This window comes from Phaethon lepturus, unplaced genomic scaffold, assembly GCF_000687285.1.
Source record: "Phaethon lepturus isolate BGI_N335 unplaced genomic scaffold, ASM68728v1 scaffold29294, whole genome shotgun sequence".
Classification (NCBI taxonomy): Eukaryota; Metazoa; Chordata; class Aves; order Phaethontiformes; family Phaethontidae; genus Phaethon; species Phaethon lepturus.
This window is the reverse complement of record NW_010537466.1, coordinates 19,619-45,803: the sequence shown is the minus strand read 5'-3', so window position 1 is coordinate 45,803 and position 26,185 is coordinate 19,619. Positions and strand designations below refer to the sequence as shown.

Here is a 26,185-nt window from a genome sequence, read left to right as displayed (position 1 = left end):
CCCGAGCTCCCGTGGCCTGGCTCGCCTCGCGGAGCGCGGGTGCCCGAAGGAGGTGGATCCCGGGTCGCTCCGCCAGCCCGTTGGGTTTTGACCTCGTCCTTGCCTCCCCAGGGACGAGCTCGTCTCGCTCCTTTATAATTTTTTCATGCTTGTCCCGGCTTTGGCGTCCGCCTTTCTTCGTCTCTCGCCCGCAGGGCTTGCGGCTCACGGAGGAAGGGGCTTTGGGCAAGGCCCCCCAGGCTCTGTGGTAACTAGGTATCCTTCTCCAGGGCTCTGTTAGGCAGCATATTAGTATGTTCACGTAAGGCAAGGAAGAAAAGGGGGGTTAAGACATAAAGTCTGCTCTGATGGAAAAATAGCCATTTCCAGCACTTGGTCTTCAGGCTGCTGTCCTTTGACTAGCGCTGAGCGTGCCTTCCCCACTTGGGTTTCTAGGTCGTGGTTTCCCTAGGGGTGGACCCTTGAGACAGTGCCTCTCCCCATAGCCCCACGTGGAAGGGAAGGATGCTGCAGTCTGTCCACAAGGAGCACCTGGAGATGGGGAAGGGGACGCAGGCAAGGCTTGCTGTGATGCTTGTTTTTTGGTGTGTTGCAAGGGGTGGCATAAGATCACTTTTGGTAGTGTTTTATTCTTGCATCATGGTTACTGTCTTCTTTCTGGCAGGTTTTGAGGTGCGTTCTTGTGTTGATAGTGTGACATCGCCAGCTTCTCCTGCTTTTGCTACTATACTGCTCTTGCCCTACTGCCAGCCACCATGGATAAGACCGAGTTGATCCAGAAAGCCAAGCTGGCTGAGCAAGCTGAGCGCTACGATGATATGGCCACCTGCATGAAGGCAGTAACTGAGCAAGGTGCCGAGCTGTCCAACGAGGAGCGCAACCTGCTCTCAGTGGCCTACAAGAACGTGGTGGGGGGGCGGCGCTCTGCCTGGAGGGTCATCTCTAGCATTGAGCAGAAGACAGACACCAGTGACAAGAAGATGCAACTTATCAAGGACTATCGGGAGAAGGTGGAATCTGAGCTCAGGTCCATCTGCACCACTGTGCTGGTGAGTGGGGACTTTCTTTTTTTCTTCCTTTTTTTTTTTTTTTTTTTTAAGAGAAAGAAATACAGTATTCATGTGTGCTGCTGTACTGGGGAATAAGACTGGGAACTTGACTGGAGAATATCATGTGAAGTATTATGCTGGGGTAGGGGAAGTCAGTCCAGTAACTTCTGCAACCCTTAAGTGGATTACTGTGAGGAGGAAGATCCTCTTCACTGTGCAATGCGCCCCGTATGCGTAGAGGTATTTTTAGATACACATTCAATTTTGAGTGTGTTTGGAGTATGTTTTTGATGGAGTGATCCATATGCAATATTGCACTGGGTAATTGCAGAGATGCAGAGAATTTAGGCTTGTGCCTGTTTGTGCTGTGGTTAGTAAGCTTTATAAGGTAAGCTGAGAAGAAAATGAGAAAAACCCTTATCTCTTCAGATCAGAGCTAATAACCTGTTAAAAGCGTTTAAAGTAACTAGTTGTGCATTTCATTTACTTCTTGTGAAGAAAAATACTCTCAAGGGGTCTTTAAGAGACTTTTTGAGGATTCTTTTAAATATAAAATGATTTTATAAAGTAAGACATCTATATTGAAGATAGGAAATAAAACCACGTAGAAATTGACTTTGTCAGATTCAAGCTGACTTCTCAGGGGAAACTTTAGGATGAATTTGCAGTAATTATGGAATAATGTACAACTAAGGTGTGAAGACTGGCACGACACCCCGAGCATGAATCAAAGTCTGGGAATAAATTTCTGTACAAGCAGCAGAATTCCAGATGCTATCGATAGCAAAACTGTACTGCACTGTAGTGGGAGCTGAAGAGATGCGTGTCAGCAGTGTGGAGGCTGCTGGACCCTGTTCTGCGTGGCCAGGGAGTTGTGGCTGCAGGAAGTTGTATATGTGTAATGAAATAATAGTTGTGTGGTAGATAAGTCTTCAGTGGTTTATTTACTCCTCTTAGTTACTTTTTTTTTGGTGTCTAGTATTGCTAACATGAGAACAGGAAGAAGCAAGTCTGTAAGGAAATAAACAATTTTGAGGTTAATGTATTGGTTTTAGGATACCTGAATTTAAAACTAGATGGTTTGGAAGTAACTGAATTTGCTTCTTGATTAAGTGTTTTGGCTCATGTACAAGGGAGTACTTCTTTGGCTTGTACTGAAAATACCTATATGCTTCCTTGCATGCTGCCACCTTTTTTTTTCCTAAATGGGTCAAAAGGACTTACCTTTGCTTGAAAATAATTTGGAAATTTATTAGCTTAATGCATCAGTTGAGTTAATTCCTTAACACATTGAAGAGTCTATGTCTTCCAAAAAAGCTGTTTCTAGAGTTACAGGTGTAGTTAAGTTGTAAAACTTTCACCTTTGTGAAAGTGATGTGTCTTGTGTAGGGTACTGATTCCTCTTTCCTGTGACAGGTTCACTAGAACCTGTGTGACGGGGTGCCAGCATTCGTGCTGTTGTCACTCCTCTTGATCTTGTCTACTCAGTGCCCCACTTCAGAACTAACTTCTTGGGGCCTAAACATAAAGCTCACTCTTCAGACTTCTTATTGTCTTCTGTCCTTCTACCAAATCTAGTTCCTAAGAGAAGGTTATGCATAAAATTTCATACTGATTGCTGTGCCCTCTTGACAAGGAGCTCATGCTTCCATAGGGAGATAGAAGGTCTCTGAATGATAAAGGTAGCGAGCCGTTTCACGCAGTGTCTACACTGAAATTATTCCAGTTACATCAAATGGTGGACAGCAGGTAGTCTAGTGGTTGTGCTAACACAAACCTCTTAGGCAGGGAAAGCCAGCTCTTCCTGTGCTAGCCAAATTTTTCCTTGCATTCTAGTCTTTCACTGTTCTCAGCAACGGTCTGGTTGGCAACTCTGTCCTTCCCTTCTCACCGGGAAAGCAGCAGGAAGTAGTGAAGACCGAAACCTACAGCTGTGCATGCTTTTCCTGTTTTGCCCTACTGGCCTCCTGCCTTTGGTAGGAGGAGATGTCAGCTGTCTACTGCAAGCCTTCAGATTTTTACTCGTACTTTGAGGGCCATGTGCAGTTACCTTCCATTCTGCTTCTCTCCCTTTCCTCCTCCATTTACCACTCCTGTGATCCATGAGTCAGCATCTAAGAGGTTGGAACTCTCAATGTACAGGCACTACAAAGGTTAGTTTTCCTAAAGCTGAGCCACAAAGTGGTTTTGACTCCTCCTTTGAATGATAATTTCTTCTTTACTAACGCTATAGTAACTGCTTGTAGGTTTTTTAGATCTCTTAAGTTGAATCTCAGAGATGCTTTTTTAATTCTAGGAAGGCAGCTAAACTGAAACAACTGCTGGCAAGTAGTATGGAAAGGTTGCTCGTCATCAGGAGTATTTGGATTTAGCAAGGGTGGATGTGTTGGGTGGAGTGTGACTGCTGTTAGTCATACTACTAACAGTTTTTTCAAAAGGCTTTTTTTTTTTATACTGGTATGGCACAGCTTTTCAAACTGAAGTGTATCTGCTGTTGTACAAACCTCCATTTAGAAATACTTGTGCTAGCATTACAAAGTACTGCTAATTTTTGATTAAAAAGGCAGCAACACTGAATCTGCAATTACTTTTTTTTTTTCTGTAAAGAATGCCTTAAGCCAATTAGGCAAGGCATTGTTTTAGGGCATGGTTTGATAAGGAACTGAAATTTAATCACCACTAGAATACAAACATCCAAAATTATGTTGAGATAGCTATATATAGATACATAAATAAAACTTTTACTAATTATTTAATTAATGTACAGCCAACATCAGTGGTCACAGTAATATATTCCATCTCATGCCAAGTAGTGAAGACATTTCTTTAACTGCCTATCCTGCAAGTAGGAGTAGATGTGACTGAACCTTTTTAACTGTTAATTTTATGACTGGTCTTTCAGGTGAGAGTGGATCTTTAATGAAGAAGTGGTATGACTTTGTCAAACAACTTGCATGAATGTTTTATTTAAAGGTATGTTAGGAGGCTTTATTGAAGTCACTGTGTTGATTGACTAATTCTTTGATAATGTAGAGAATTAATGTTGAATCATCCCTAATTAATCACAATTGAAACTGTTCTTGAAACTCTTGTCCTTAAATAAATAGGTTGGCAACTTAACTTTTTTTAAGGTAAAGTTGAAGTATGTTGTTTCATATACTCTCTGAGCACAAAGTTCGTATTTCTTTATATTCTCTGAGTGATTTCAAGACAGGGATACTAGATAATGTAGAAGGGACGGGTTTAATGAAATAATATGTGAAATTTGGAAGATGGAATGTACAATATAAGACTAATCCTTTATTGTGTATACACTGCGCTGTTTAGTGACATCAGATTTTCAAAAAAGGTAACTTTTGAATTGTAACTTCTCGGGGGGAGCGGATTAAACTGGTGGGTTTTCTGAGAGCATAGTGGTAACTCGTGTTGCATTCAAGCTCCTTCATTCTTTAAGGAGAACTAGTGTAAAGGAAGGAAGGAGACCAGCCCTTGCCTGGAAGCAGTTCACCTGCAACTTGAGGGTGTTTCCAGGTATATTTGATAGTGCTCTGCGTATGTTCAGTTTTTATGTCCTGATGTTGTTGGAGCTCTTCATGGAGCAATAGAGATGAGATTTGATAGCTATTTGCCCACAGTTTATGAAGAAAGATGCAATGGCAAAAATCATTAGGGCTTGGAAACAACTGTATCTTGACGGTTAAAAGACTTAGTCCTCATGTTTCTAGCTGAAACTTAAAACTTTATTTTAATATGCTTTTAAGTTTTTGCATAAAAAAATTACATATATGAGGCTTTCCAGTTGTTTCCAAACATCTATTTTTATGATGTCCTCTGCAAACAGTTTTACATTGCACTGTGTTAGGCCCATGTAAGCCAATTTTTCTAGAAATGAGCAAGAGCATCGTGATCTTTTAAAAATGGACCAGCGGTAACTTGACTTGTGCTGTTGCTTCTTTTCTGTACCCAGTGGCAGTGCTTGCAATGAAATAGTCTTGAGCTGTAAGGTGTATCTTCAATTTTTACTGTCTTAAGGTTGAGAGGATGCTGATCTTCTGTGAGATTGCAGTGTTAATTGTTGAAAGCACATGTATTGGTGTGCTGCTCTAGCCAGCTCCCCTTTCCTTCCTTCCCCTCCCCCCAGCTTGCGATGTTGTTACTACTTCTGCTTTGCATAATTAAGAAACAGTAAATACTAGTAAAAACAAGGGTAAAAATCTGTGTCCACTTTGGGATGTTATCCATTTTGTAGATGTAGTTCTAAAGTTAATCACTTAAAAATAAACAAAACAAAAATCCCCATACTAGAAAGTAATGTGCAGTGCAGCTTTTCTCAACAGCACAAGTTCATAGCTTCATTGAAAATGAAGTTGGTGTTTTCTTGCAGCAGAAAATAGATTCCTCATGTTGGCTAAAATATCTGATGTCAGATGACAAGCTTTGACCATAGCCCTATTTTTTCCCTACTGTTATCTTTGGCCTACAGAAAAGTAAAATCTTGATTTTTATTATATATGCAGAAATCTTTACAGGCAGATTCAGTGAATATCAGTTTGATGCTGCTATATGAACAACTTAGTAGAGTTTCATGTCTTGTGAATCCTTTTTCTGTGCTTTCCTATTTTCAGTGGTCAGAATTTATACAGAAATAAACAGTGTTGTAGAGGTAAAACTGGTATCTGACTAAAAGGATATTAGAGTCTTTTGACACTGGGACCTATTAAGATACAGTTTTATTCTGAAGGTCAGGCATACTAATCACTTAAGTTAATACTACTTTTGGACTTGAATTAGTTGTCCTGGTAGTGGTTGGGACAGTGTTTCAAGTATTACTTTTTTTACCTTTTGTAAGTTAAGGCAAATGCTACTGACTCATCCCTTTTAAGTAACTGACTAAAAAGACTAGCTACCTCATGACTCAAAGCCAGACCTTAGGTTGGGAGCAATGCTTCTTGGCAAATCCAGAATTGTGGAGTGAATGTTAAATGAATGCTTTAATTGGAAAGTCGTCTTTTTGGTGAAAGGTAATATGTGGGGAGGGAGTTGGTTCTCCTTTGTGTTCTTAGCACAACTTCTAGCACTTGTCAACATGTTTCTGGTAAGACTTATGGAACTTAATGCATGAATCTTTGCTGGTTTAGTATGCTTGAAACTGAAATTAATGATCTGAACTTGACTTACTCATAGTTGTACCTTCTCTTACATCAGTTTTTGCCCTTTGTTAGAATCTGATGCTGGAGTACTACACTTCTGTGCAGGGAAAACTGAATCCATTTCTAAGAAAGGACTGACACTTGCAGAAACAAAGCCTAGAATGCGCTGAGGTTCTTGAAGTGGCTGAAAACTGTTAAAGGCTGACTAAAAATAGTTCAAGGCATTCTGATGGTAGCTGAGGCCTCCATCCCATGCAGTCATTGCTTGCTGCCCCTTCCCTCTGTGACTGGATACTGAATTTCTAAAACATACAAGCAAGCTAGTGAAGGATACAAGATAAACGGCAGAAAGGTATTCTGTTTGAGGTTCTGAAAACTTGCACCATTATGTTATTTGTGTGTGCAGTGTAATTTCCTTTTTCAGAAGCTACTGGGGTGAGTTTAGATCACTGATTTGATTTGCATGGGTATCTTCATCTTGAGGTAAACCTGAGAACAGGGTTAGCTTATGTCTGTTGAAAGTAGAAAAAAATGAAGATAACGGCTTGTTTGTTCTTAAAAATTTAAGAAATGGCCACCAGAGAATTGCATTTCTGCAAAGTCATAGCTCCCAACAGCTCTGAAAGGCCTGTCCTGAATGTTAACATCCTGTGAGAAGCAGGATGTGGACTAATTGAAAATAGGAAATCGTAATACCGATGCAGGTGACCAGCTGTTGAGAATGGGGCAACCAAAGCCTCATGTATCTCCAGTGTCATATCCATTTTTTTAATGAGGTTAAGCTATAGATTAACTAGCCTGGTTGTAGTCAAGGCTATTAAAACTTTGTCTGTGCCATACCTCGGTCCACTTGTACATGTAGATTTATTAAATTTCATGAAGGACATTTACTAGTTCGGTAGCCTTGAGGAAGTAGGATGTGCTCATTAGGTAGAACTGGACAACAAAGACAAATTCTATTTTTCTGCTAATGCAGTGAAGCTTTTAACAGAGTTTGTAAATCACTCTCATGCTTACCTGCTAGATCGTTGTCTCGCAGGCATTTCTACTACCTACTAGATACTAATATGATAGATGTGTTTTTGAAGTAAACATAGAAGACCATATATCAGAGAGAGAGAGAAATTGATGAGGAAAGAGCATGCTCAAGCTTAAAGGTTATTAGCGGTTGATTTCTTTGTGATGGCAAAAATTGGGGTTGTTTAGCACATTATTAACGTAGATTGTACCAGTTTTGGTATGGGTGCAGAAGCACCTTCTGTTTTCAGTAATGGTAGATACTTTATTTTCAGAGGAAGGTAGTGAGGAAAATGGTGGGGAGAGGGCTGGTAAAAGTGCATGAATATGCTTTCTTTGTAAGTTTGGTAGGTGAAGGTGTGTGCTTGGTTAATCAGTGTTTTCTTATTTGAGTAGATCTTACCTCTTCTTTAGTTTTATGCTCTTGGTCTTTGAGAATGATGGGTCTGGTGCCCTTAGATGTTACTTGCTGTTTGTGTTTAAGTGCTTTTGTACTTGACTATAAACTTGAAGATAATTTTATCACAGGCTAACTAGGTAAGGTAAGACTGCTCTTGAACACTGCATTTGTAGCACTTACTCCATATAGCTCTATTGTGTTCATTAGCCTGATGTTTACAGGTTCCTCCTCATCCTTTCTGCTTCCCAGGGTGCTGGAACCAACATCATAATGCTCCAGCTGAACATGCACGTGACTTGTAAGTTTGTAATTTGCTCATTCACTCTGTACATCTGAGTAACAGTTCGTGTGAACTGGGCACTTAAACATAGGAGGCAGTAAAAATAATGTAAGTGCAGAGTTTCACATCCTGTAGTTCTGTGCACCCCACAAAACATCAGATGTAAAGACCTATGATTTAGAAGGTCCCAAATGAGCTGTGATTTTTGCTTGTGCCTTTCTCTTAATTTATTAAAGGAATCGAGGGTTTGATTTACAAGTTTCTAACACTGATAAAGGTTTATTCCTTGCGCTGGTAGTCTTTGTTCTGTCCTTTAATTCATATGATCCATCCACTGAAGTAATTGGATATGGGAGTCATATTAGGCTCTGGAAACAAAAAACTTTCCATTGGTTCTGATAATAAATTTTCTAAATACACTACATACACTGTTATCAGACTGACAGCCTCATTTCCTGGATAAAACTTCTTCAGGAAGTTCTGTTCTGAAGTTGAGTACATTTTGCAAATTTCTTGTAAGCAGGAATTGTTTTAAATGGAAGTAGGTAGCAGGGCCTTAGCAAGAAAGTCAAGGTTCACTTGCTATGAGAGATTGTAACAAGGTTATCTGAAATGTTGGCTTCTCGTTTTCTGACTTAAAAGGTTAGACTTCATTATTATAGGTTGTCTTATTTGGGGAATAACAAATTACTGTCACCCTCCTAATCCACTGAATGAAATAACACATTGCTGGGTTTCCTTCAAGGTCAAGTTGGACAATGCAAAAGGCTCTTCCAGCTGCACTAAGCGATGGGAAGAAAGTGCATCTGTTTCATTATCCTTCTGGATTTCAGTGATCACAAGCCTCTGATCTAGGGCTCCCAGACAGAGAGCAGAACTGAAGCAAGTAAAACTTTTAGGTCCTCCAGTGTTTGTTTATTATCATGAAAGACTGGCTTTAAAAGTCACTTATTTGCACAAGGGCAATGTACTTTAAACACACGTAACTCCTGCATGCTGCTGTTGACTTTTAGTATTGTCAGTCATTTAATCATACCTTCAAGGCTTCTGTAGCTGAAGAACATAGAAATATTTTTAAATGCAAATTTAGGCTTTTTTGCTTGATTCTGTCATTATGAAAGATCACAAATGGAGGATGCTGGAAGAAATTTTTAGGTAGTCAGGATTCTGAAGGGAAGAATTTGATGTCAGTAATGCATGCTTACTAAGAGGAAAATAACACTTGAAGTATTTTGAGGAATTAGAAATATGGAAAATGCAATCATGGAAGAATGTTAGAATCAATTTGAGATCTGTCTGATACCAAGAAAATTTTCTTGAAAGCTTTTGGATGTGTTGTATGGCCATTACTTCAGCAAAACTTTACAATTACTGAAAAGGGAAATTATTTTTTTTGAAGACTCATTTCTACAATTGGCGGGGGAAAACTTTAGGCTCTTTCATAAAAACTTGAATAATTCTTTGACTTTCACTGGATTGTTGGTTTTGTTTGATGAAAATCTATAGAAAGGAGAACTTGCATTTCCACACACTTGTAGTTCCTGGCTTACATAGTTATTTGAGGACCACAGAACTTTCTAACTTATTGTTTCAGGAGAAATATAAGCAGTGAATGTAAATTCTAGATGAAATTTATCTCAACCTCAGGTGGGAATAGTGTGGGCAGACGTGCTGCAGCTCAGACTTCCAATGCATCTGTTAAGTGGGATTCCAGATACTTCATTCAGGGCCAATCCTAAATATTGACTGCCAGTTTTTAGAACTATGTAGACAAAAACTCAGAACCAAATGGAAAAGATGAATGAGGTCACCCTGTCTGTTTCCATGCCAGGTACGTTTGTCTCTGCTTTTGACTGTGCTCTGTAAGGTCATCTTAAGGCCATGCCATTACTGGAAAGGCATGCACGTATTTTCCTCAATATAAAAACTGAAATACTAATGGTCTTAAGAGGTGTCTATGAAAACTATTTAATGTTCTCCCAAAAGGAGTTGATGCATAGAGCTTGAATCCAGAAGAATGAAGAACTTACTTCTGCTGAATTACACTTCTGAAAGTGATCTTACTGTTGCAGCAGGGGACTCTCCCTTTCCTGTCAAGAAAACAACTGCTGAATGTTAAAACACACCTAGGTTGCAGTGAGTCATACTGTGGACTTTGGAATGACTGATTATACTTGAAATAGTCAAGAAGTCTTAATACCAATTTACTAGACGATTAAAACAGGCAGTCATTTGTGAGCAGAAGCCTTACTGAAAGGTCTGAGCCTCCACCGATCATCTGTGCTGTCAAACACTTTGGAACATCTAATGTGTTTAAATTGACATTTAACAGTTATTAAAGGAATATATTGGTCTGAGCTACTTCACCAACTTCTTAGCTTTACTTCTTGACTGCAGTTATGGTGGAAACCATTTCCTTGTATGCTGCTTGTAAGTGGTTTTTCTCATACTGGAGCGGGATGGACCTTTAGAAATACTTGGAAAAATTCTTCAGTCTTAAGTATTTTGCACGCTGCATCCGTGGCTGAATTTATGTAGTGTCGCACACTTTGCATAGTGTGCCTGTTGGATGCAAGCTGTTCATCTTCTGGATGGGACTGTGACATTGAATCCATGTTCAGGGTGGCGAGTTAACTTTCAAAAAAAAGCGGTGTTGACATGCACTCTGTGCATGTGCATTATTTTTAAGGAACCTTGTCTCAAAATAGGTTTATTTCGAAACAGTTTCTTCACTTGCATGTGACCATTTGGTTCTGTAGGGTTTGGCCAGTAAGTGTATTCTGTTATAGACAAGTACAACATGAAGTAATCAGAGGTACTTGCTGTCACTCCTGTAACATCTGTTCTGGTGGCTAGCTTCAATACTTCTTAAAAAAAAAAACAAACCCAAAACAAAGAACACTTAAAAGCTCAAAATAGAGAATGTTCTGTGTCAACTCAGGAAGGGAAGGAACGCCTAGGAACCAGCAACAAAACTCCATCTAGTCTCTGTAAGACCTGTGAAAATCAGTACCCTGTGGAATGGTAGCACTGCCCCTGCTGGCAGGTCTGACAAGCACTTGGACAGCAGAGAGCTTCTGAGCAGTTGATTTAAGTTCAAGCTGGTCTTCTTTCTTTTTCCCCCCATATCACTGAACTTCTTCTGTCATGGTGTAAGGAGGAATATAATTTTTTTTATATATTATATGCATTGATACTGACTAGTTTGTTCTTGTATCAAAAAACAGTAATGCTGCTGGATTTCCTGTAGATGCCTTTTGTGTCATATGAGTTAAAGCCCAGCAGAGGACTTTGTCTTAAATTACTAAAACCTGCAAATACAAATTACTTGCCACAAACTGTTATGATGTTTGCTTTTGAAGAATAGCATTTAAAATCATATGCCCAAAAGATGAAGATGGTGTTGGAATAAGGTGTTTTAAACAACTTGGAAGTGAGATACATGGGCCTTAGTCTCAAGAATATTGCTGGAACAGTCTTGACTTGAAACTCAAACTTCATACAGACTTTATTCACAAAACTGTGTACCAGCAATTTTGAACATTTGCACACTGCTCCTTGCTAAAGATCATGCAGCAACTTAACCAGTTTATATTTATGGGGGCGGACTTTTGGAGAGCATTGCTGCTTATGATAGTTGCTTTTACATTGACTTTTTTCCTTCCGGTGGAGCAAAAGCACTAAGTAGCTCCAGTACCATACTAAGTTGGTGGGAAATGCAAATGGCAATGTAGATCAGTCTTTTAATAGTATAAAATTAAATAACTTGGTGCTGGTGATGTGACCCAAACATGTCATAGGTGTTGACATCTGAGTGATGGTTGCATTGTTTACCACAGTTTACCACGTTGAGAACTTCTGTCAGTACCTAGGCACATGGTATCTTTAGCTTGCTTTGAAAATTGACCTTAAACTACTTGTGATCCGTAGATAATCTCTGGAGCTGACCTGGTTCATGTTCATCCTCTGGTATTGAACAGATAAGTGTGAAGAATATACTTATTAGCTAATGGTATTGGAATATATGCAGAGACTTATACTTATGTGTTTGCTTTATTGAAGTCCAGTTCTAAACGGCACAAGTGGTGAAGGCAGTTGAAGGTCAATTTGGTATTCAAGATTTTTTTTATTTTTAATTCATCTTTGCTGTCGAGATACTTTATACCTGAATATGTTTGAAGAGAGAACAGCACAGATCAGATAGCAGTGGTGTCTTTATGCCACTTGAACCTACTACATAGTTAAATTGTGCAGAAAGTATTCAGTGTATGCTGTGGTTGAACTTGATGTCTCAATCAGGCTTGCCTTTTAAACTTGGCTTAGATGGAGGGAGGTTGATGGGACTTCCTGTTTTGATGTCAGCTTTCAAAAGAAGGGGTTGTCCTGAAAACAGGTAACAGAAAGCCTATGGTGCATGAATTGCAGGGGATGTGTGCATGTAAGGAGATGCTGGCTGGATGCATACACACGTAATTATGAAGGAGCTGTGTTTTCAGGGAGCTGCTTTGTCTGTATTGGGCACTTCAAGTAAAGATATGGCTGGCATATTCCTTCAAGGCTTGTTTTCATAAATCTGAAAAAATGGGAAAGTGATGAGAGCAGATGAATTAAACATAGTATTTCTGGCTCAGGTTAATTGCAGTGATCTGATACTACAACCACATGTTCAACCCTTGTTCCTGCTTAAGCAGAGGGGAAAAAGCGACTAAGACAAGACAGTTATTCAGTTGGGAAAGAACAAAAGTGGAACTGGAGAAGGATTCAAGAAGGCAATTGAAATGTAACTTTCTCTTGGCATGTAAAGGAGTTAGTCTGCCAATGGAGAGAAAAAAAATTAAATTTAAAAAAAAACCAAAACCCCAAACAAAACACCAACATTTCAGCTTTAAAGGGGGAAGAAGTGGATTGCTGCCTCGCTCCTAGCCTCTCCCCATGGCTCCTTCAGACATCTGCAGATCTGTTCCAGGGATCGGTAGCCTTTTGTTGCTGGCATCTCTTTAATAGATAAACAAACAAGCCTGCCTTCTGTAGGAGGGGAAAAGAATATCATATATGAGGATATGATGCTGTTAGGACAGCAAGAGAGTTAGCACACTGTGAAGGTAGAAATAAATTGAGATGGATGAGCAACACTAATGAGAAGTGGGGTGGGAAATCCTGTCACACTACAGGAGGACCAGCGTGCCATTCGAGAATAATGTATCGGTGTGGGGCAAGTAGCAGATACCAACCACAAACTGTCACAGTGCAAACCTGTTCTAATGCAACCACACCCCAGGACATGGAAGGGTCTGGCTGGAGGACAGAGCTTTGATTCTTGCATCTTCATACTGCTCATGGATCTGAGAGTCACTCACCAGCAGGGCAGGCCAGCAGCTCGAATGTCATGTGCTTTTTCATGGCAGCGTCTGAGGCATGTTTGACATAGTAGAGCAGTTACTTGCAGGTTGTTCAGGTGTTGGTTTAGAAAGTGGTAAGAACAGTCACGGTTCTTAATGATGGTGGCAAGTGTATTTTGATACATAACTTTCTCTGACAAAAAAAAGTGATGGACGTTTTTGCTATATGTGAACATGGATGGCAGTCTACTGTATTGGGTGACTTCACCACAGGATCATACCTGTGGCGATGCCTGTCTCTTTTTAGGTAAAATTTATTATGCTAAATTTTGAGATTGGCTGAGGTCCGCTTCATTGCTCAGGCTGCCTGTATTCATTTTACTTACTATCAGCTGATGTTTAAAATAAGGATTCCTGGCTGATTGCTGTCTGATGGAAAGGTAGAAAAGCTCAAGCAGGGAAAGATGAAGAACAGATGTAGGAAATCTTGAGTTTTCCTATCTGTTACTGACTCAGAACAGTGTAAAGCAAATCATTCAGCTTATTGTGCTGTCTGCTCTCACTTCACTGCCAACATTTTGTCTGTTAGAGGGAGGGAAAGATGCCTTCCAAGAAATGATGATGTCCTGAGATGAATGGCTCACTAAGCGTACCAAATACATTATTGATTTGAAAGATAACGTCTGGATAGATAAATAACTACCTTTACTCAAAGTCTATTTGTATTCTGTTTTATCCTACATGATTCATAAATGAGATCTTGTTCCATTTAAGGCTATTAAAAAACAAAAACCGTGTATGTGAAGTCCAGAATGAGGATGTTCCACCCCAGCTGACGAAGGCACAGATCTCTCTCTCACCATGTTCTGTGGTAAGGATTAGGAGGCCCTCAAGATGAACTGGGAGTGGGAGCTGCTGGCTGGGCAGCTCAGCTTCTTCAACTGAGGAATGCCTAGGAAATAAAGCAGTGTACGTAACACACTCTTTGCTGTTTGAAAACACTACAGTTCACTCCCAGCATCCACTTTTTTCTCCGAAATCTGCACAGAAGCCCTGGTTTTCAAACCTGCATAGTGGGGGCAGCACTTTCAGGCTGCAGTGCTGCGTGCTTCCAGTAGGGCTGGGGCCATGGCAAAACCCTTTTGTGCTCCCAGAAAAAGCATGGCCTCCCCATCTGAAAAAAAAAAAAAGAAAAGTGGGCATTAATGCTCTAGGGAATGTAGGTTTGAGGCTCAGCATAAATTAGACACACTGAAGCTATCCTGTAAACATTATTTAGCATACACTAGATTCCAGGGTGTTACTATTTTTAAGTCATAACGAAGCCATTTCAGTTACACAAGATACTCTACTGCTAGAGCTACCTCCAAACACAGATTTGTAATAAGATCAGTAATTTTTTGTGTGTGTTAAGTTTACAATAAACCTTTAGGTTTTGGAAGGCATAAAAGAAAAATACCTGTTTTTTCGCTTGTTGATACAGTTGTAACATCTGAAAAGTTTTATTTCAGCTTTCAAAAGAAAAATCAAAGATACGGTTTTGTCAAATACCTGGTTTAAAATCCCATCCAACATATCTTTCTTGGTTGTTTGGTCAGTGCTTCTTAGAGCATAGTGGGCATAGCTTTTTCACATCTAATGTGAGCACATGGCTAAATCACATCTCTGCTGCTTAATGCAGTCCCAAACTTGGGATCGCCTTTAAAGACTGGTAGTTACCCTTTGAAAGGTTCCTTAAATCAGTCACTATCTAAAGGTAGGTGTGTTATGTGTCAACCTTCTTCAGTTCTGGGCAGTTTCTTGTAAAAGCTAACTACAGTGTTAAACTTGAGGTTACTGTATTGTCATCTGAGACTTTGAAACTGGTTTGTGTAGTGTTGTGCTTTTATGGCTGGCATTGACATCTGTCATAGGAGAAAAGCATAAGGAAAATGTCGATCTAAAATGTGAAGTTTTTCTCATTGCAGAAACCTGTAGGGTGGGAATAACTCATTCTAATATGGCAATGACTCATGCAAAATAACAGTGTTAATACTGGGTTGTATTACCCATCTGCCTTTTGTCTTAACTCTTGTTTTGAAACCTACCTACGGTTTTGCTGTTCTTCCATGACACCAGTGAGGTGTACTGTTCAATACGCTTGCTCAAGCCCTTGCATGTGTCACTGTGTTAAACTGTTAATACAAATTTTCCACTTATCCCTATGCCATACTAGCCGGTATCTAGCCTTTGGCTGTGGTTTTCTAGCCTTACAGAAAACCCTAAAACTGTCTGTTTCTGATTTGGTAAGTGGAAGGATATGTCAGGTGTGGTATCACCTTACTCTCCTGCTGTTTCCTCTAGGGTGGTAATAAGAGCGCTTGTAACTCTTTACTGTTTCTTAATGCATTGGTAGGGGGAATCTCTGAAGGGAGCTTGTCTGAGGAGTTATATGCAATATTACATCCATGGTAAGCACACTGTGTGGATGCAAAAATGCTTTTTTCACCCAGTTGGAAGAGACCTGCTACAAGTGTCGGTATAAAATAATTGCCAGCACCTCAAATGGACGTGGAATGAGTAAACGCTTTCAGCTGGATTGCTCTGCTACCGCTGATTATTAAAGGAAGTAATAACGGTGTGGTGGTATGCATAGGGAGTAGGTTTGTGTCTAAAATTAGCTTGTTTTGATTATAGTGGTACAGTTGCTAATGAAAATGCTAAGGGGTTTTTCCCTGAAAGCTTACAGTTCCTTAAACACGTTCTTTGTAGTTGCTTTATGAATTTGGATACGTGTTCCTGTAACAAAAATCTTACTTAACAGTTTGCAAGCTTTGTTGAAACTTTCTGCTGCTTTATGACCTGTTTTTTTTCAAAATAACTGAATGCAGATCTTTACTTAAATTCTAAGTGTAAAGTTGCTCTGAGTATTGCAGGATTTCCTTGAGTCTATAGGAGCTTATTCCCATCTTTCATCAACTCCAGAGAACATGGGTCAGTGTGGTAATGAGTTGGGTAAAATCACTGGGGCCAGGGACAAGGAGGTCAGCCAGAAGCTGCTCTCTCCCTTGTCAGTTCTCTGAATTATCCCCTTCGCTGGGGGAAAATCCTGTCTCTCTTCTCTCCTTTGCCTTCACCCCTACCTTGGAAGAGCTAGGAGGCCTTGTAGCCTTGGAGAGAGACTTCTGTCCTCTTGCTGGAGGCTTGTAAACCTTTCCTTGCCCCTCTAGTTACTGGGCAGGAGAGGTGTGAGCAAGGGGAGCGATATTAGCAGCAGCTCAGGGTGTGCTGGACTGCACTGTATAGCCCTTCCCATTCCCGGGAGCAGCAGGGTGGAAATGGAGGATGCCTCCCGGCTGCGCTGGAGCCAGTATTATTTTACAGCCTTGCAAAGAGGTGGTACGGTTTGGTGAGGCTGGCTACCGGCTAGGCGGGTTCAAATCCTTGGCTCTTCCTGGCAGGTGGGCCGGACATTCCTTATAATGTCTAAAGAATGCAATTTATTTAAAAAAAAAAAAAAAAAACCCAAAAAAAACAACCAAAAAAAAAAAAACAAAAAAAACCCACAAACAAACAGTGGAGTTGTTTCTCTTACTTTTTTTCCTGTGAAGGGCGAACAAGTTGTTATTTATAAATAGCTTTGAAACTTTCTGCGTAGTGTTTCATTTTTCCAGTAAAAGCTTACTCATTTGCAACAATGTTTTTGAAATGAGACATGCATATCCTGAAACTAAACTTGGTCCTAAACTATATGCCAGTAAACCTTTTCTTGTTACTTTTTCTGCAATCTGATCAGATGTCTGACTGATCATCTTAATGTAGTTTCTAGCTTTGTGCCTTTACACAGTTTTGCCTTAAAACTCCGTTTTTTCCTTGTAGCAAACATTTGACTCCATCCAAACTTCCTGGAGAGAAGAAAAATGGATTGAACTTAGTTGCAGTGGCATATGTAATATGTCAAGGTTGTTGTTGTTGTTGTTGTTTCAGGAGCTGTTGGACAAATATTTAATAGCTAATGCAACTAATCCAGAGAGCAAGGTATTCTACCTGAAGATGAAGGGAGACTACTTCCGATACCTTGCTGAAGTTGCCTGTGGTGATGACAGAAAACGTAAGTACCTTGTGGTCTTTGGTAGCTAATGAACTTCAGTTTTTGACCATAGGTGAGGGAACAGTACATAAAGTGTCAGTATCTTACTCTGAATTCACGTGAGTTAGCTGAGTGGGAACAACTATATTTCAGTTGGAAATCCCCAGTGTTCATACAGACGGAGAGTAAAATTCTGAATAGACCTTCAGCATAGTATGCCAGGGAATTTTAGCTGGTATTCTTGTCATCTACCCCAAATTTCTGGTTAGTTGTTCCATAATGCTTGCTCGGAGCTTCTGGAAAACAATTAGGTGAAGCTCTGCTAACATATTTAATGTTGATTGTTTGTATTTCTTTACTAAAATAAAGTTGGTGAGGAAGAGCAAACAGATCTCTGCGACATTTTTTTATTTCATGATGGGAGTCCTATTGATCTGTAAGTTTTAACCATTTTAGTGTGAAGCAGACTTCATTGTAGTCACTTAAGTTTACAAAGAAGTAACAAAATTGCGAGGTCAGTTATCCAAAGAAGTGTGACCTGCACTCTGAAATGGTTGATGTTCACAGGAATAATACTGTCCCTGTAACTTTAGTTTGCCCTTTTGGATCTAGTAGGAGAGGCCTGTAAAACTTCACAGCTGGTATTGTCACTTGTTAGTGGGCGTCCTGAGAACACAGAACATTCCTAGAAACTAGAACATGAGCATAGGTGGTTGTAAGTATCTCAGGAAGCTCTTCTGGGGAGGTTTTTAACTCTATTCAGAGGATGTATTGAATATGAAGTATTAGAACTGTCTTGCAAGGTGCCCAGATACTGTTGTGATGCTAAAATCTCTGGTATGGCATAAGCTAGTGATACATTTCTATATAACAAACTAAAATTAGTCCTGGAGTGATGCCATGACGCAGAAAGGAGATGGACTGTTGGAGCAGGCAGAGTGCCGAAGTGACTGTCCCTTTGGGTTGGGCATGGTAGGCATCCAACTAGCGTTGGCTAGTTTAAACGGGTTGAATTACAAAGTGAGAGGACAGAGCTGATTGTCACTTAAATAAAGACTTTGTTAGTCTCCTTGTATTGTAAGAGCATTTAAGTTGAAAGATGAAAATATACAAAATGGGAGTAAAAGTCTTTGCATTAATGAGTTGCATTCAGAAATTCTTAACCCTCTGCCTGATTCAAATGACAACAGCAGGTTCAAATGTAGCAGAGACAACTTGTCTTTGGCTTTCACAAAGATAATCTGATTTATATTTTGTCTCGAGCAACAGTTACAAATCTGGGCTTCTCTGAGCAGAGAAATACCAGCTTATCTTGGCTAAAAAGACTGCATTTAAAGTGATATGCATGCTGATACGGGTGCTTACTGTAGAAGAGGGACTGATTGATAACCTTTCTAAGCAGGTCTTAGTGTTTTGCTGGGAAGTTACAGCTTATGTGTATCACCATGCATACATTTGTGCTTGACTTCTTGCAAACTTCTAGGAGTTTTACTTGAAGCTTCTTTGTTCCACCACTAAGTATCTGTTATTTTCTTAGCTTCAAATATATTTAATATTTACATATATAAAATATATTTTTATATTTATATTATGTACTTACAAGCTAATTTTTTTCCTGCATTTGCAAGGTTTTCTTTTTTTTCACCTGTTCTCAACAAATTAATAGTCTATTAGCACTCATTACAGTGTGAATACTGTAAAATCCAAGTCTGTGTAGTGACTCCCTTGAATACTTAACAGATTTTACTTAGCAAACTCCTTTTTTCCGAGCACTTTCTAGAGTAATTATGGTACTGGCTCCCTCAGAGAGCTGTATTCTGAGCTCTGACAATGGCCTTTCTTTTCTTGTGGTCTCCTGCCATTCTGCAGGCATGTTTAGGGTGGCTGTTGGCCCTTTGGTCATCTATTGGAAGAGAATCTGGAATAGACTATATGTAGCTCTCCTCCTAAAGTACTAACTCTGGCTTGGTAACCTCTGTGGTATTTCTCACAGTTATTTTGGGCGCAGCCTTTGGGATTTTTTTATCTTGACCTGACTACCCCCAATTTTTGGAGGCAGACTTTCCATTTTTCAGGAACATGCAGTACATGCCTTCCAAACTTCCTCAACAAGAAATGGGTCCATCAGACAGTAGCCGCCTTTACTCTGCGCACCTGACTCACATGACCATGTCCATCCTGTGCAAAGAATGAAGCAGGAGTTCTGTAGAAAAAGTAATGCACAATGTTGTTGGTTTTTTTGTACCTAAAGTATCAAAGGTCATTGAGGCAATATAGTCATCTTGGATGTTTGTATTTTTGAACTTTTGTGTGTTTATCTGTCTCTTGAATACCTTTGCTCTGTAGTAGCTTAATTTGCTCCCTGTGTTTTGTCAGTGTGGCAGCTGTACTTAAAATGGGTTTAAAATCATTACCTTGATTAAAGTAAGTGCAGTGTTTTGCTAGGAGCGGGCTTAAATAGAGGACTGTTCAGTCTCCTACTAATGGAGTACTTTAAATACTCATATCTTTAAAACAAAACAAAAACCCCTTAATGATTCTCATTCTTTTAACAGAAACAATAGAAAACTCACAGGGAGCTTATCAGGAGGCATTTGATATCAGCAAGAAGGAGATGCAGCCAACACATCCAATTCGTTTGGGTCTAGCTCTTAACTTCTCTGTATTTTATTATGAGATTCTCAACAATCCTGAGCTTGCCTGCACACTGGCAAAGACAGTAAGTTACTTTTTCCTTCTGTATGCCTGAAGGGACAGTAGAAGAGAGTTTATGCTTAAAATAATACAATTATTTCCTAGAGTTTATGCAGGAAATGATCCTATTCAATGTATCTGGTTTCCAAGCTCATATTGTTAGTGGGATTAAAGGGGTACAAGCAGGCTGTACAATGTGACTTAAATTTTCAGCAGAGTGGCAAGCTTTTGTTATGCCTGTATTTTTATTATGCTTCTGATTTTTAAGCAGAGCAATTCAGGTCATTAACTTCTAATGTTGCCTTTTTTAGGTTTTTTTAGCTACCTTTACTGATAGGTTTAGCTTCTGGTTTTTTAATGATCACTTAATAGAAAGACTAAAGATGATTTAATTATTCTAGGCGTTTGACGAGGCTATTGCAGAACTTGATACACTGAACGAAGACTCATACAAAGACAGTACTCTCATCATGCAGTTGCTTAGAGACAACCTAACAGTAAGTTGCCTTTTTATGTGCTGCCTAGTTCTGTAACCATGTATTTGCTTAGGCTGAATTTGTGATGAAACAAAACCATTATTTTGCTCTAGTGCAAAACATAGCACTGATTTGGGCTGTTTACTATAGCTTTTCATAACTTAATTTGAATGTAGTGTAAGTTGATGTCAGCAACTTCATGCTGTGTAATCTGGAATAACAGCTTGGATAGCTCACATTCTTCATTGCTCGCTGGCCTTTTCAGTGGAGGGGGAGAACGTGCGTTCAGGTAACTTAATGTACAAGATAGAACAAGGAGTCAAAAAATAGTAGTCCATGATCTGTCAGAGATTCTTACTCAAACTTTTGGATGACTACCTCAGAAACAAAATGTCTTTCCTGTTGTACATCCAGTGCCACTTGCTTTAATAATTTTCCTGATTTTAATTTAAAAGAAAAGATCCAGAATCTCAATATAATAAGAGTAAAATCAGTTGGTGTTTGAGTGTGTATTACAATGATTAACCATTTTTAAAAAGTGCCTAATGGAACTCCTAGGTTCTATTAAGATACGTAAGAAAGAAAATTTTTTAGGGATATCCTCTCTGGATATTCATTGCATTTAAATTACCACAACATTTATTATTTTGCAATAATGCTTCAGTAGAAACGTCTTATTAGCACTATAAGATACTTAGCTTCAGTAACCAAAATGGTAATCTTCACCTTCAAGATTCAGACTGCTGCTTTTGAAATGGATGTTACTCATGAAGCTACCATTCAGACTTGCTGAATGATCTAGGATCGATGATGTAGCTCCCTATTTAAGCACGAAAGTCTGGACTTGTTTAGAACATTGTCTTCTCTGCCTCTAATACCTGAAGTGCGCAGCCAGTTGTGCCCTGTGCCTGGGGAACTATTTCCAATTGCCTCTCTCCGAGCAAGTACTGGAAGCCAGAGTTGTAGAGAGCTGCAGTGCGCTGCTACTTTGTAGACATCCTTAAGTCTAATCCGTTATCATTTCTACACAGTCAGTAATTGTCCCTTCTTTTGGAAGTAAAGCTGCACTTCTGAAAGCTGACATTGTTTTTCTTTTCGTTCTAGTTATGGACATCAGACAGTGCAGGAGAAGAATGTGATGCTGCAGAAGGTGCAGAAAACTAAACTGCACGTGGGGTGTCATTCTCCCTTTCCTTCTCAAGAAACCTTTTTACACGTCTCCATTCCTTATAGCTCCACTTGGATTTCCTATAGCAAAGAAAACCCATCCATGTGTATGGAAATCAATTTATAGTCTTTTCACACTGCAGCTTTGGGAAAACTCCATTCCTTGATTTGTGTTTGTCCTGGCCTTCCTGGTGTGCGGTTACTGCTGTAGAAAAGTATTAATAGCTTCATTTCATATAAACATAAGTAACTTCCAAACACTTATGTAGCGGACTAAAGTGTACCTGGTATTTAAAATCAAATCTGAACCAGTACCTGCCAGTTGACTGTGTTTTGTATTACAGTAAGATATGAAAATGTAGTTAATTGCAACTAAAGAGTGTTCCACATAGCTTTTAATTCTCCACATTCCCTTCTTACTCTGCAGGGTTTCCTTTCCATAATTGACTTTCACATGCTACTGTGTATTCTTTTCAGTAGGAATATGGAAGTATTGGGCCAGATCAAGTTGAGCATTTCTAGTTTGGAAAATGACAAATTGAGTTGCTTCCTGTATCGTGTAATACAGAGCCTTGTGTGTTCAAAAACAGGGGCTTCTCTGAATCTTCAGTTGCTGCTGTTTCAGTTGATATCCCTTCCCAATAAAAGTTCACTTACACTCCTGCCTTTGTAGTTCTGGTATTCACTTTACTATGTATTAGAAGCAGCATGTTACTGCTGGAGTACAGGCAGTGCTTTTTGGCAGACTAAAGTGCATGTCATTTCTTAATACACTGGAATGGGAAAACCAATTGAAGTTCACATGTCCAAGTATAAAATTTAGTACTTTTCCATGCAGGTTTGTGCACATGTGAGAAGGTGTCAAGTTTGTCCAGTGATTGTTATTTAGAGAGTTTGGACCACTATTGTGTGTTGCTAATCATTGATTGTAGTCCCAAAAAAGCCTTGTGAAAATGTTATGCCCTCTGTAACAGCAAAGTAACATTAAATAAAATTACATTTTATAAACCACTTACTTTTGACTTGTAACAATTCCATGTAATCGCTTAAGGGCTAAACTTAAATGTAAGTATCGTGTGCTAGAAGTGTCTTTCTCAAATCCAGTGTATAATTTTTAAAAAAAGTCTGCTCTTAAATGAGCTCATTTCTGAACAATGTGCATTTTATGAAAATATCCTGGATAACTTTTCATAGTTAATCTGACATGTGGACTTCTCAAGTGAATCTGCTTGAGCTAATGGCTTCACCTTAATAATGACCTAAGAAAAAATAGCCAGTTTCTTGATACTCTTCCATGGCTTCCAAATCTTCTCATCTAAATTATACCTTTTCTTTTGTAATCTCTTGCAATTCTCTGATCTGTCCTCCTGTTGTGTTTTCTCACTGATGGTCATCATTATTGTTACAGTATTCCAGCTACACTTTTAGAAATGCAGAGGAATTCATCCTGCTCTAGAACAAACAGTTTGTGTGCTGCCATGTCATAGTCTGCTTTCTGTTCTTAGACTGCTTTCTGTATTACTGTTTCCCCCAGTTTTTGGAGCTTTTTGTAAGAATACGTTGCTCTCTTTGTTTTTCCTTTTTTCTTTTCTCCCGTAGATCACTTAAGAGTGTTTTTTCCTAAACCTCTACCTCTTAGTTTTCCATGTTGGTGGGTTTTTGAAAATAAATATTTAACTCCTGTTAGTGTCCTGGCTAGACAGGATATGACATAATGAAAAAAGACACATTACTAGTCCCTGCAGGCTTCTGATGGTACATCTTCCACCTTCCATGGTTTTGTTCATTCTTTGAGTGTGCACAGTGAGCATTCCTACAATAAAACTGTTCAGATTATGTGCTTCAATTGACATGCATTGCTTTTAAAAAAATAAAAAAATGTATCAATTCAGTTTTCTTCATGCAGTCACTTTGAATTGCTGTCAAAGTCCTGTGTGGCAGGGTTCTACATAAACTCCTATGCTGCTTAATCGGTGTTTTGGTTTCATAATTTCTCCCTCTTCCCCATGCATTTCTTATTGATCCCTTTTTTCATAAAAGTTTTGACTCCTAAGTGCTCTCATTCTCCAGGAAAAATGTTTCAGTGCTGACATCTCTATCTGCTCATTTAAGAGTTTGCTTTCTTTGCCGCTGTCTGGAGTACTGCCTGAGTGCGCACCTCATTGTCAGCTAACATGGTTCTCACCTTTCCTTCCTTTTGCAACTTTTTGAGAGAGTTGTTGCTTTTCCTTACAGAAACAGTATCTGGGCCTTGTATCTAGATTCTGGCTTAAATTTATTAAATGCTCTTTCTAACATCTGTCAAGCTGGGCAAATTCTAGCTGTTTCTTGTTCATTGCATCTACACTTTGTGCAAGAAATGAGTCTTCAATCTGCACCACCAACTCTTGAATTTTAATAATTCTGAATGCAGCAGCATCTTTTCTCATACTGTTACTTCCAGAATTTGGCCATTATGTGTATTGTTGGTTCGGTTTTTTTGGGGGGGTGGGGAAGGAAAGGGAGTAGGATGATGGTGCAAAAAAGGAATAGACTAATTCCCTAAATGACCTTGCCTAGTTCCACAACCCACCCTCACCCCCCCTGCCAGGTAAATTCCATTATTAGTGCAACACTCAGAGTTGCACTAATTAGGTGCATTCATGTAGTAGCAGGGTTTCCAGTTCCAGCAGATAATTTGCACTTATATGCTGCCCCACCTCACTCAGGTGGGGCACTAAGAGGACATGCCCCACACCTTAGGAGATGTTGGACAGACTAACATCTCAAATCCCGTACCATGCTTATTCTTTGCAAGCCAGACATACAGTTAACAGTGGGATCCAAGACGCTTTAGTAAAACAATAGTGTCTTGTTTGCTTAAGGATGGGATTTTTTGTATGCAGAAGACGGTTGTATACAGTAAATCCTGTGGGGCAGAGTTACTGTCTTAACTGCAACAACAAATTTCACAGTAGCGTATTAATCATTTTGACTTCCTTAGTATTTTCAGAACATTAAGGAAAAAGAGTTCTTGCTTTTCTGCCAGATGGGTGATGGTAGTAGGGATGGTACTTCACACTAAGCCACTTTCTTTGGAGGCATTTGTGCTATAACTCAGTTCAGCAGCAAAACAAGGAGTTTTGTACTTAATTTCTCAGGATCTTTGAAATGAGTAATGTCAACAAACACAGTTTTCTTTTCCTCATCTCCAAGTCTAGCTGCAGTATTCTTGGTGTGACAGCAGGCTACCTGCCGTACCAGGAGACATTATTTTACAATTCAGTAAAACAAATAGACCATTTGCTACTTTGGACCTGACTTTCTTTTGTGCAGTACAAAGCAGTGTAGGGAGACCAGAGTAAGTCTGGGTTTGTGGTGGTGGTGGGTTTTTTTGGTTTTGGGGTCTTTTTGAAAACTTTAGGACTTAAACATGCACACACACCATCACCACCACCCCCAAAAAAAGCCAGTAGAAATACTGATTTCGGTAACAAGAATTTACATGAGCACACCAATGTTTTAAATATCTCTGAGAAATTGTCTGATGCCACCTAAAATTGTATTCTTTATCAAATCAAGAGGGTAAATTGGGCAACAAATCATCATAGAAAGGAAAAGGACAAACTTTGAAATTTACTGCTAACATTATTGGAAGACTACAACTTTGAAAGCCCAATTCTACAACTGAAATCCCAGACCTCAGTAACAAGAACTAACACCCCTCTTTTGTGACAGTATAGCTAGGTGACACTGCTGCTGAAAGCTCCAGCAATTACAGCTTGGCCAGCTTTCAGATGAATAAAATGCCACTGTGGGAAGGGTGAAATGTTAGTACCAGTTTTGGATTCCTGCCAGGATATTTTCCACTACGCTATAAAGACTCTTAACTTGCTAGAGGAATGCCTTTGTCATCTTCAGCTGGAATCCTTAAATCGATAAACAGACACGAGTACATCTCTGATAATGAAGTGTAGTCTCAAACCATGTGATCAAGTATTGTAAAACTTAAATCTCTGTATGTGCAAACTTGTTTAAGGCAAGTTTGCTTGGAATGTCGGATCTGTGAGTGGACATCAGTGTAAGAATCCCTGAGGTGAGATTCTGTAAATGCCATTGGCAGTGGCTCATAAGATCTTTTATGGCAAATTATATTCTCAGTTGTCCAATCTCTTCACTTAGTTAAATCCTCATTCTTGTGGCTGTGGTCACGATAATTGTAAAATCCCTCAACTTCTGGAAATAAAAGGACAGTTTGTAAAGCCTGTTTGGGGGAGAAGAGTGGGGAGGTTTTTAGGTCTTGGCTTCAAATTAACGTATGGCTGCTGATCTAGTTCTTGCTGAGCAGATGCTGGGTATTTCAGATTTGTTGTAAATCTGTTGGAAACAATAAAAGGGGCTCCTTATGGCCCTGTAAGAGGAAGGAGAAGGAAAAAGAGATCTTTGTTTCTATGCTGTAGATTACTTAAATTGCACTCTCCAAAGAAAAGTTCTGTGTGTTACAGCCAGGGAGTGATAAAGTTTGGTCTCGGCAGTGATAGCAATAACAAAGCTGTACATTATAA

General features: G+C 39.4%; 1 protein-coding gene across 1 annotated transcript; it reads left to right on the top strand.

Annotated features, from left to right (window-relative positions):
* Window positions 1-657: 657 nt before the first annotated feature.
* On the top strand, window positions 658-22,652 carry YWHAQ (tyrosine 3-monooxygenase/tryptophan 5-monooxygenase activation protein, theta). Its single transcript, XM_010286498.1, has 5 exons — window positions 658-1,049; window positions 17,202-17,325; window positions 19,860-20,023; window positions 20,400-20,495; window positions 21,579-22,652. Exons 1-5 carry the CDS (start codon window positions 756-758, stop codon window positions 21,636-21,638), a joined length of 738 nt encoding a protein of 245 aa, XP_010284800.1. The 5' UTR covers window positions 658-755; the 3' UTR covers window positions 21,639-22,652.
* The last annotated feature ends 3,533 nt before the right edge of the window (window positions 22,653-26,185 follow it).

Excerpts from the sequence above, each read along its gene's own strand:
- YWHAQ (XM_010286498.1), top strand. The coding sequence starts at position 756 with ATGGATAAGACCGAGTTGATCCAGAAAGCCAAGCTGGCTGAGCAAGCT. Across the intron at positions 17,326-19,859 it reads CTGTGGTGATGACAGAAAAC|AAACAATAGAAAACTCACAG; the intron begins GTAAGTACCTTG and ends TTCTTTTAACAG. Across the intron at positions 20,024-20,399 it reads CCTGCACACTGGCAAAGACA|GCGTTTGACGAGGCTATTGC; the intron begins GTAAGTTACTTT and ends TAATTATTCTAG.